Below are 12,250 nucleotides of genomic sequence, written 5' to 3'. Positions count from 1 at the left end.
AAACCTACAAACAGCATTATGTCTTTCAAGTCATCTGTGACACTGCTGGTTTAAAATATCCCCATCATCTTGGTTGCTTGTTATCCCCCTCCATCCCTCTAGTGTTGTTATTCACACTCAGCTAGTTAACATCCCCTGCTATTAAGATTCAGTGTTACATAACCGACGTGAAACAAGTATTTAGATGCCAAACCTTCTGTGCAGCTATAACATACACACTCATCTCCCATGAAGTGAAACATAGGTTCTCTTTTCCTGTCTCTCACGTTCTCTCTTTCACACGCACACAAACCTACACAGACACAGCAACTGCGGGCTACTGTACTGTATAGGGCAAGCTAAGATAACTGAGATAAGATCTAAAGACTCTTATCAGCAGACCAAAGGTGAATACCCTTATAAATGGTGGTCATTGATGCAATATACACTTTATTATTATATTATTGTAGCAAATTAATGTAATATACAGAAAACAAGACAGTATATATAGAATCGACAGCAACTTACTTTTGGGTTATATAAATCAAGCAATGTGTTTATATTGCTTACACGCTTAAACCTTGGTAGTATACTAGTAATCTAGAAGTTTATAAGAAAGATAACAAATTCAGACACATAATCTTTACATCATATAGAACCATACAGAATAGTGGGCAAGTTGTTTTGGGTTGTCCTCTTTGTGCTGTGCAGTCCTTTGTGTGTGGTGTTTAGAGTGTGAACTCCCCGCTGGGACAATAAATGGTGTATCTTGCTTTTGTGGGGATAGATCTACTGCAAATGCTGCAGATTGTTACGGTAATTGCAGGCAGATGGACTGATTAATTTGTAGCAAAAGATAGATAAGGGGAAATGCATGAATGGGGATGAATATTATATACTGCTTTCTACACTTTTCCAGTTTAGACAGTCAGTTGTTTTTCAGTTTGTGGAACCAGTAATGCTATGTAAACTTCTGTATAGTACACAAATACACTAATCCAAAACAGTATTATAGTTTGTAAGTTCTCTTCTCAGACTACTTACTGCCCCAGCAGAATCACATTGTAAGGGCAGCCCGTTTAAGCCCGGGAGCACAAATCCGAGCCAAAAAAGTCAATTAAATTCATTCACTGCTTGCTCATAAAGCTGGTTGGTGTGAGCTCATGCTAATAATTTAAATTATCAGCTCAGAGCTTCCCTTAGCTGATTTATGGCAGCTGGACAGTAAGAAGAGTATCTAGAGATTTCAGTAAGTCAATATCAAATTGAAACTGTAAAATTGGTGGAAATTATGTCAATACATTCAAGTGGAAAAACTGAGCAAAATGTCTTTGTCTAACTATTTTTTAACAGTGAGGAACAGTGAGCACCTAAATATTAATGTAATACTCAAACAACTACCTTTAATTGAAGATTTACTTAAGGTGAAAAATCTGGAAGAATATAATATAGAGGATGCTACAGGTCATGAGTTATTATTTATACTGGTGGCCTCAGCCAGATCAACATAAAAGGAGTGTATGTGCGTTACCAAGGTAAGACACATAAGCACATGTCCCAACTAAGCTGACATTGGACACACACACACGGCAGCCAAGCAGGTACAATCCATATGGGCAGGCAGCCAAATGCAGCATGTGTATTTGCTCACACACACACACACACACACACACACATACACGGTGTTGCTGGTGTTGGCGTATTGTCCCACCAGAAATGAAGACTGAGGCCTGATAGCTCTAAGAGCAGAGGACAGCCTCTGGATAGATTTCCAATACGCAACCAGAGGCTTAAGCAAGACAGAGTCACGGATAATCCTCTTTCTCCTCCTCCTTTGCTTCTACCTCAGCTCCCCCTGGCCCTCCCTCTGTCTCTGTCACCTACTCTCTTTCTCACTCATTTCATCCCTTTATTACTCTCTCTTATGGTTCTCTCTTCTCTCACCAGCTTCCTCTTGCTCCTTTCTGTCCTTTTTGCTTGCCATTGTCTTTTTGCCCCATCCCTTCTTTTCGCTCCTGCTCTGTATCTCTCTCTATCCTTCTCTCTGCTCTCTAATCATCCCTTTATCTCTTTTAATGCTATCTCACATTTTGTCCTTCAATCTGCCCCTTCCTCTCTTTCCTACTCTCCATGTGTTTTATTTTTTGGTTTCTCAGATAGATGGTGGTGTACAGTAAGCGCAGCTGTTGTTGAGTCACATCTTTAACTTAAAGCCACGACTGGGAGGCGCTGATAAAAACTGCTTTAATGCAGATTGGCCTTTGATCGCTTATTACATCCTCCACTACAGCTGCTCTAACCTCCTAGTTACTAACATCTCTTTACACACATGCTGTAGCTACTGTATTCTGAGTCTATACATGTGGTGTACAACCTCCAAAGCACTGGCAACATAAGGCAGTGGTTCACCACTTTTCCAAGCTTGTGAACACTTAATACTAACCAAATAGGGAAAGACCACGGTGAACAGTACTGGATACTAAAGTCCAGTACAGCATTAAAGGGCCACTCTTCTGATTTTACACAGGATCAAGTTACTCATCACACATTTGTGACACAAAACGAGGGGCAGAGTTTATGGGACCTTGCCAGCAAAGGAGCATTTAGACCCTGACAAGAGTTTTTAAACAAGTGGGATTAAGGCACAGCTGAGTTTCAAATCATGCTCCCCTTTCTAAAACAACAACTAAATTAACAACTACTAAACCTCAATCCCTCTGGTGAAGCAACTCAGTGGCCAGCAGCAGAGGATTGTGGTTTAATGAACTCGAGAGACGGCAAACTTGAAAAAAAAAAGAACAAACCCTTTCTAAGCAAATGAAGGTGTAAACACATGCAAAAATGTATAGCATGATTCCTTAATCTTTTCTGCCTAAGGCCTGAAAGATTAAAGATAGCATGGAAATGACAAAATAGACATAGGAAGCTAGCATAAATAGACAGACATGCACACACACAAATAAACTTAGTGAGTATGTGGTAGGGTAAATAGGAGATGCTGTTTTACCGAAGTATGACACGTTTGAATGCAAAACACTAACAGGTGAGTTTTTGATAATGGATAATAAAAAATATCTGTCATCTTAAGGTTTTCTGCACAAGGTTGCAGAATCTGACAAAAGTTGTTAAATGATCTGGTTTTATCCATTTCACCTTGCCACAAACTAACTTCAACCTAGCACAACTGGACTGAGTAGCAGTAGATTGGAGCATAATTGCCCAGATTTCCATCTACGTCAAGCAGACTGATGGATGGCTTAGCTCGCTCAGTTGTTTCTCTGCCCCTGTGGATTCTAATTAAAACACATTCCAAATAAATATTTGATTCAGTGTTGCCTCTGTTTGAAGAAAGCAATAACTTTATGTGCTGTTAATCTGTTTTCACCCAAAATACTTTAAATCAGTCATTTTGACTAACAAAACTACATTTACCTAAAGTCTAAGTCAGGCTCATGAAAGGATTACTTTTTTACATGCTCCTGAAACGTTGCTGGTGTGAGCATTGCCACTCTACTTGGAAAATCACAAGCACGTCACCTGGCACCAGCTCTGTGTTGTTGCAACATGTCTTTTGAGGGGACTTCAATGGAATCATTGAGCGTATCAAGTCAACTCATTAGAGTGAGGTGATTTGGCAGGTGGCCAACACCCCAGGGTAACCATCGGAAACCAATTAATATCCCTAACGGAGGTTTCATGCCTCTGGCACAATGCCCACAGGAAAAGTCAGTTTGCTGATTACACTGCTAAAAACTGCTGCTGTAATAAGTGTGTGTGTGTGTGTGTGTGTGTGTGTGCGTGTGTGTGTGTGTGTGCATGTTTCAAAACATTTCTCTCCACTGCATGTGATGATATGAGATGCCACAGGTCTGTATTTATTTTAAATCCACATCAGTTAAAGTGGACAGTGTGTAATGACAGTGTGTATGAGTCTGTGTGTGTTACTGAGCAGTTGTGTGTTTATAAGGCTCAGGGTCAGGCATTCATTTATAAAAACCTATGCAGATGCAATAATTGGCACAGAATTTAGTGCAATAATGTGAAATATCAGTTCTTCAATCAGAGAGCAGATATAAAAGGGAAGGTAACTGTTAAAGTGAAAATCAAATACAAAGCTGGTGTTGGTGCTGTACTGTACAGGCACCGTAACATAAAGCCTGACAATGTGATTTATTGTGTTTCCTGTGTAGGCAGGGCTTGTGGTCCAGGGATACATGTGTCTTTTCTTCTGAGACATCAACAGAGAGGGGCAGAGGTCAGGCTCAGATCGGTCTAAGGGGCTTGTAGGTTTTCGATGTGTTGGCAAACACTTGTTGTTGTGGGTCATCATGGAACTGAGCAGCTGAAACATTTAGTCAAAGGATGCTGACCACACTACATCAGAGCATCATAATCCTTCATTTGCAGGAAGCTCATTAAGTGCTTCCAGTAATATATCCACCACCCAAAAAGGATCTATTTACAGCCAAATAACTGAAATTTAACATGTGAAAATCATGATTTGAGAAAAGCAGGATACAAACAGGGATACCTCTGTGCTAGCGTCTGTCTTTGTAACTCTTCAATAGCTGTCATGTAGCTGTCAAAACCAATGAAGAATGAACTGTCCGTGGTGCTGAAACCACCACCTAAATAGACTCCATCCTGAGATTAGGTTTCTCCATTTCCTACGTTATCTGCCAAAAACAACTGTTCAATTAAAACCATGACAAATACGTTTTGAAGTGTATTCAGACATGATTCTATCAGCTTGACAATGTTAATCAAATAAGGCATTGTCATTCAGTCCTGCTGACCTGCTTCATATTGACTGAACAGTCATCAAGTTTAAATTGTTCTATATTCAGTCAACAATGGGACAAACACTGTGCGAACACAAGGCTAATCTAATGTTTTACTCTTTTTGTTACTGTAGTCCTGTGATGCAGACTCACACCCAAGCTAAAACACACCCTGCTGTGCATTTGAAATTATTTATTAGACTTTTAGATGGTATTAAGTACCAATCACCCACAAGAGGCATATTGTAAGTTCAGAAGGGCAGTGATGAGCACAGGCTGAGCTTTAGGGTAACCAATTCCTTAAAACAATTTTAGGTTTATCTTTTTGCTGTAAATCCAACATCATGATTTGTGTATTATTATTGTATATATTAATCTAACTGAGTCTTCTTGGCTTGTCAAGTACTTTTCCTAATCTGGCTGAGTGTGACTATGGCAGACTGACAGGTCATACAGTCTGTGGTGATGGTGATGGTGATGGTGATGGTGATACCCAATCTGGGCATCCTGGTCCTTACTGATGCTCATAACAGAAACTAGATGACATCATGGCATCATAGCAATCAAGGTAAATGTGGCTTGTCTTACACACTATATACACACACACACACACAAATCTTCATGATGATGATGCCATTGTGTTCAAGCAGCCGGTAAACTATGTTAGCTGGATGAACATGATAGCAGTTTCTGCAGGTAACATTTAACCTATGATTAGGTGCTCCTCAGATTAAACTAATGGTAAATGTGCCTCCCTGCGACACAGATGCACGTACACACACACACACACACATACACACACACACACATACACCGCCACCCCTCCCCTCATCCCCTGTTGCTATGGAACCTGTCGCCAAGGCAGAGCTATGTGGTTGTGATGGACATGGTGGACGAAGGCGACGACGACGATGATGATGGTCATGAGGATGATCAGAGTGGTCGGATAAATATTCCCCTTGGTGAATTGCAAGGTCCGGCTCGCCATAAATGAATGCATTGCTGGGCTTTGCTCTCTGCAACGTGGGTGGAAGGAGCGACGCGTAATACTGCGCAATGCAAACAGACCCTTTCCTCACCGTAAATCAGACCACAGCCCTGGATTTCGAGTGTGTTCTGCTTTTGAAGCACTTAAAAAGTCGTCACGTTGAACTTCACTCGAGTTTTTTTTTTTTGCGAAACAACCTACTGTCCTCCGCTACCATTCCCCAAAATAGCACATCATCAACCCAATTCTCAGCAGACAAATAAGTCCTGCAGGCCCTCCTACTGCCACCTGTCATCGCTATGCGATTTCTCTCTCGCGCTGCTGTGAAGGAGCCCTGCAGACACGAAAACTTCGATCAAAACGTGACAAATAAAAGTATCGATAACAGGAGAGGGGGGATCGATAGTTATCGACCGTGCGTATTGATGGGTGCTGCTCAATGTCCTGCTCCTTGGTGCTCATTTCTGACCTATAACCAACAACATATGTGGAGTTTAGTTTATTTCCAAGACCAGAAAGCACTGGGGAGACAAGATATAGTAAAAAGATTTTTAAAAAATCCTACATGAACACTTTTACTGTGGTTTTCTGCAGGGAATATGTTTTAGACAACAACGTTACCCGCCTGCAACTGCCTGTTGGATAAATACAACCACTGCCTACCCATTATGCCACAGATGTCCGATGGACGGGCCTGTCAAACCCACAAGTGTGGACTAAACCAAGCAAGAAAAAGGCCTCATCCATAGCTGTGCGAGGCTACCTGCAGCCTTGTTGCGTGATTATGGCACAAGTTCACTTGCTGCACAAACTGCACATAGAGGAGAGAAAGATTAAATAAACAGTCTGCACGCAGAGGGAAAGTGGAAGAAAGAGAAGGGCATCTGCCCATCTGTTGAAAACGAGGAAAGAGCTAACACCCCTTTCCTTTTCCCCTCTCTCTGGCTCCCCCCTTCCACCTCCACCCCCTCTTTCCCCATCCCATCCCCATTTAGAGATCATCATACCTCTCTTACTTCCTCCCTCCCTCTTTAACGCTCTCCCTTCCCTCTCTAGTACACAGTTACAAGATGTTTGCCAGTTATAAATAAAACGGCACTACATACCTTGATGGTTCTCAAGGGTGTCCTCCGGGATGTACATGTTTTTGCTTTCATTTACCATAAATGTAGTCCGGCGTTATCCCTATAGGTGAATGGAAGAGACAGAGAGGAAAAGGCTGGAGAGGAGGAGGGAAAATAACAAGAGGAAAAAAAGCCCCCCAAAAATAAAGAAATCAAAAAAGGGGGGGAAAGAAGAAAGAACTGTCTGGCACAGACAGTTTTGGGTATTCCGTTATTTTTATTTATGGGGAGGGTCTCTTTGGATGGAGTGAATATTACCTAATCCCCATGATGGAGGTGAAGGCGAGAAAAAAGAGGGAGCTTTCGGCGGAACCGGTTGGGAAAACACACCGGTGCATCCCTCGGTACATCCGGGCCCTAGGCGAGAAACATGAGACCAGCACCGCGTTCAATTCAATTCACACCTCGCTCGCTCTCTCCGTCTCTATTTCTCCCCTCTCTCTTGCTGTTTAAAATAAAAAAAGGTTTCAGAAGGTTATAAAGCACGGGCGCTGTCAGTGACGGTCGCAATGGAAGTGCGCAAAAGACGCATTCGTGCGCATCTTCAGCAGCGTGTCAAAATGTGAGAGGATGAAGAAGAGGAGGTGGAGGTGGTGGAAGAAGAGAAGGAGGAGGAAGAGGAGAGGAGAAAAATTAGAAAATGAGAAGAGTGTAAATATTCCATCACGGGTAGCACGGGGTTAACTCTCCCAATAGGTTGTCGGTTATTCCACGTATCTAAAGCAGAGTCCCCCCAAAAAACAAAAGCCAGGCCGTCCTGTCTCATCCGGAGACGGGTTTCACTGTCCTGCTCCAGTCCATGGTGGTCCGGTGGTTCGTCTGTCAGTCAGTCTGTGTGCCTGTCTGCCTGTGTACCTGCCTGCCTGTCTGTCTATCTGCCTGTGTCTCACTGATCGGGAGTTTGAGCTCTCTCTTCCCTCTGCCTCTGCTGCCCCTGCAGCTCAGCTCTGCAGTGATACCGAGAGAGAGAGAGAGAGAGAGAGAGAGAGAGAGAGGTAGCCCCCCCCCCAACCCCGCGCATGTAGACGCTTTGACTGTTTCCAGATGTGTGTGTGTGTGTGTGTGTGTGTGTGTGTGTGTGTGTGTGTGTCAGAAAGAAAGAAGGAGGGAAGGGAGTCTGTATAGCGCAGAACCGGCGGCTGGCGTCCAGATGATGATGATGATGAAGACAAAGCTCATGATGATGATGAAGTGTGTTCGGTGGAAGGAGAGGACGTCGTACAAAATCTTAAAAGGACCAGAGGGTCAGAGGAAAAAAAGGACATAAAAAGAAAAGAAAGTGGCCAAAACCCATAAAAGAGACACAGACAATAAGAGAGAGAGCAAGAGGGAAAAGAAAGAGAAAATATGTGGGGTTGTGTGTGTTAGAGTGAGAAAGAGAAAGAGATGTAAAAGGGATAATGATCCATAGCAGACTGCAGGAATTAAAAGCGATCTGAGAGTGTGTACCTACATCTGATTTACCCATAGGCCCTGCACTACATTAACCTCATTCTTTTCTTTGGCCAGTGCTGTGTTTACACACACATACACTGTTTTTTGTTTTTTTTCAGCTCTTTTGTGACTCAAGTTATGATCATTTCATGGCTCTTATAAACAGTGAGAAACCACAAGGAGGCCAACTCAAATATCATGAAGCAAACTGGCTGAGGAAGGTCAGTGCTCAGAGACTGAACACAAGCATTTTCATCCCCAGGACAACAAAATGATTTTCAGAATTTATTTATTTATTTTTTTTAATTTTCTCTAATGCTCATTTAGGAGTAAAATGTAAAAAAAAAAGTCTGCATCATCAGCTTTTAAAGAAATATATCTGGACCAGGGTTTGATGGCTCCTTTTTGGACAGGCGTGCTTGCACAAATAACATGCCAGTTCGATGAAAGATAAAAAAGTACGATTTTTTTTTTATCTACTCAGTTTTCAGAAGGATCATGACCTTATTTTGAAAAGCATTTCATGACTTTTTATGGATATGCTCACGAAACACAAATTCTGTTGTAATATTTGATATTAAAGGATGATTTCCAAATGAAAGATGTATGCATCAAAGGTAGGGCAGAGCATCACAAAACAGAATAATCTGGTTCAATGAAACATTAGACTGTACTGAATGTTATGAGCTGCAGTTCCAGATTCTAATTATAGTACTGGCCATCCCATGTAATTGTCTTTGACACTGAATACGAACTTTACAATGCAAAGGATTCATGTCGATCTCACTGCAGGATATAATCAGGAGGTGAATCTGATGACTCAACCCAGCCTGTATTCATTTGTTCAGTGCCATAGCGTCAAACCACCACCCACCATCCTGTAATAGAATAAAGCTTTTTGTCTACATGTGTCACTGTAGACATAGTAAAGACAGGGAGGCAACTGACAAATGAGTCTATTGATGACATTTGACAGGTGAATAATGATGAATTGTCTATTTTGGAACAATATATAGTGTTTTGTAATGCAGATGTTAAATGAATATACTGTATTTTTGGAGGGAAAGTAATGATTGTCATTTGCTTGAGCTGGTGAATGAATGGAAACATTTTTCACATGCATGCTGCACATAGTTAACAGATTGAAACAAGTAGCATTTTAGCAATGAAAAATCATAGAAAGTTGCTCTTATATATCTTATCTATAGGTGGCATATTGTTATATAATGTATTATTCTAGTTTAATGCTGATGCAATAATGCTTCTGTAGCATTTTACAGTTAAAGTTTATATACTGTAATATATATCGTACTCTTTTCTGTTAAATAATGCATAATTTGACCACTTAGGATGTCCAGCAGGTATTATTATGTAAAAATGAGAATCTGATAAGACAGGTAAACACAGTGAAGCAAAATTTTCCAGTGAAATGTAGAAGAAAGTGGATAATTCAAAGTTGTTTAAGTACACTAGACCTACTTAGAGTCTTTCCACCATTGCAGATGATTGACTGATCAGGCCTGTGGTAGTAGAAGTACAGATGGACAGTGAGTGGTATGATGGCGGTCTGAGTCTCCCCTTGACTTTCCTGCCAGACTAGTCTCTGTTTGACTCCACTGGCCAGTGAAGGGAAGCATAGACGGAAGGAAGGATTAAGAAAAGGAAGAAACAGATAGAGGGCAGGTCGTGGGAACAGACATTTGTGCCCAGGGGATGTACAAACAGACACACAACCACAAAAGTTTTCAGTAATCCAGGCTGCCCATGGAATATCAATTCTATTTATGACTGTTCTATATTTGTAGTTCCTGACCCTTTTGTATGTGTGTGAGTGAGCTGGTCTCTGGGAATCTCTGTACAGACAAACATTCAACTGCTGGTATCCCATGTGGGAAACCAAGAATCTTATCGTCAGTCAAAGGGGAATCCCCTCATGACAGTGGAGATCCTTTATTCAGCTGAATAATGAGATATTTGGTGGTTAGATTAATTTAATGTAATTTCATACTGAACATAAAATTCATACTGTTAATATTATTATGAAACTGCGGTGGACTCATTCTATATTTAAATCAATACATATATAAATCCTGCTTTTACAAAGTTGTTCCTTGTCTTCTATGAGCTTTTTAATTTATATAATATACTTAATCCAATAACAGTGCCAGAAAATGATTTATGTACTGTACATCATTTTGTATTTTAAAAATAATTTTTTTTGGTATAGTTATGTAAAATATCTTGTGAAGAAAATCCACATCTTGTCTATTGTTCTGAGTCCATTAGTCCAACACTACTGCTGTAAGTGCACGGGGGAAGTGCAGTGACTTGACTTCCTAGGTCATATTTCACTGTTCCACCAGTACATGAAACAACCCCCACCCCCACCCATGCAGCCCCTAATGATATTTTAACATAAGGGCAAATGAATATAGCTACTGGTCTCTAAGGAGGAAAAGGTGGAGACTAGGATTTTTTTCTTGTGTGGTAATAGAACAAGTCCTATCCTCCCCTTGTTAAATTTCAACAAGCCACCTGGCTACATCCCATTACCCTTCCTGCCTGTGAGCCAATAATCAGCATCTTTTGGCCTGTTCCCACCAATGAGAGTCAAGTACTCAGTCTAGTCTGAATGGTTATTGACAGTATTGACCTGCTGATGGATAACCCATTAACCTCATCATTGTCAAACACACAGTGCCTGACAAACAGATAGCTACCACCCAGGCAAATAAACATATACTCTGTTGTCGGTTTATTAGTAGCTATAACTGCTAAAATGATCATACAGAATTCATACCTCAAAACAGTTTAACCAAAAACTGAACATTATCACTTTTATGGATATTGATTTATTTTAGGACTTAGACCTCATGTGTATTAACTAGATGTACTTAATTAACTGCCAAATGAGTGTATCAATGCAGAATGACAAAGTGGCTATTTCATGTTAATGAAGCGGCAGGTGTGTCATAGCCTGACCTGGAAATGCTTCATTCATATGAGAAAGATTTTGGACTGCAGCAGCATAGTGGCACTTCCAATTTAAAGACTTTAAAACAGATGTTTTTATTTAGTGCTGATTAAACTCTGTCACAACTCTTAAACTCTTTATCAGTGATTATGAGTGTAACTGACTACAAGAACTAATCTACTGTCAAAGATGTGTAGCATTAAGAAGCTTGTGTATATCCACCTGAAAACATGGCTGTGTCCTGTGAAGGTACCCTGGCATCAGAACAAGATACACACACATGAATATAGAAATTGATTGTTAGGTGATCCTACTGATATTGTGTGATATGGGTATGGCTGATATGGATTTCAATAAAGTCCTCTTCTTGTTTCAGTTACTGTTCTGTCCTTGAGTGTTATTTTTTCCTAACAGGAAGGACAGTTCTAATTTATAAACCTGAGCTGGCACATTATATAGTCTGTCTAATATATATTACTGCATCTGAATAAACATAGGTTTATAGGTGTCTATTCATAACGATACAAAAGTGCAACAGTTCTTTGCAACAGAACAGACCTCTCTGAATTAACAGAATTTGTTTCTACTGTGTGTCCTGTGGTGTAAGTGCTCTATCATAGGCTTGGTTGGCTTTCAACACCAGCATAAGAGATGATTTTATGTTATCTATCCCTTTAATGCCCCCTAGTGCATTTGATGGGAAAAGAAACTGTGGATTGGGAGACAGTCATTTTCAGTATTTATGTTGCCTAGCAGTCAGACATATACAGAGATAAAAGAAAAACGAGAGATGCCAGCTGCTTACTTATATGAGGAGACGTGACAGGACATAAAGTTAAAATAGAATCCAAGATGATAGCTTTCTTTTCTTACAATGCCATTAGATCCCTGTATGTACAGTAAAATACTCAACAAAATATGCTATTGTGTTGTAGGCGCTTACAGTGTTTCTAAGTATATATACCAGACA

At 40.6% G+C, this 12,250-nt stretch overlaps 1 protein-coding gene across 1 annotated transcript in view; it reads right to left on the bottom strand.

Annotated features, from left to right (window-relative positions):
• Positions 1-7,780, bottom strand: part of cacna1c (calcium channel, voltage-dependent, L type, alpha 1C subunit) — a 149,703-nt gene extending 141,923 nt beyond the window's left edge. The window contains exon 1 of the mRNA XM_026326405.1: positions 6,855-7,780. Within this exon, the coding sequence (XP_026182190.1) occupies positions 6,855-6,912 (58 nt within the window). The 5' untranslated portion in view covers positions 6,913-7,780. The remainder of the gene's footprint in view (positions 1-6,854) is intronic.
• Positions 7,781-12,250: the final 4,470 nt, after the last annotated feature.

Source organism: Mastacembelus armatus, chromosome 23, assembly GCF_900324485.2.
Source record: "Mastacembelus armatus chromosome 23, fMasArm1.2, whole genome shotgun sequence".
In the NCBI taxonomy this organism is placed as follows: domain Eukaryota; kingdom Metazoa; phylum Chordata; class Actinopteri; order Synbranchiformes; family Mastacembelidae; genus Mastacembelus; species Mastacembelus armatus.
Note: the sequence above shows the minus strand (reverse complement) of the source record. Positions and strands in the feature narration are given on the sequence as shown.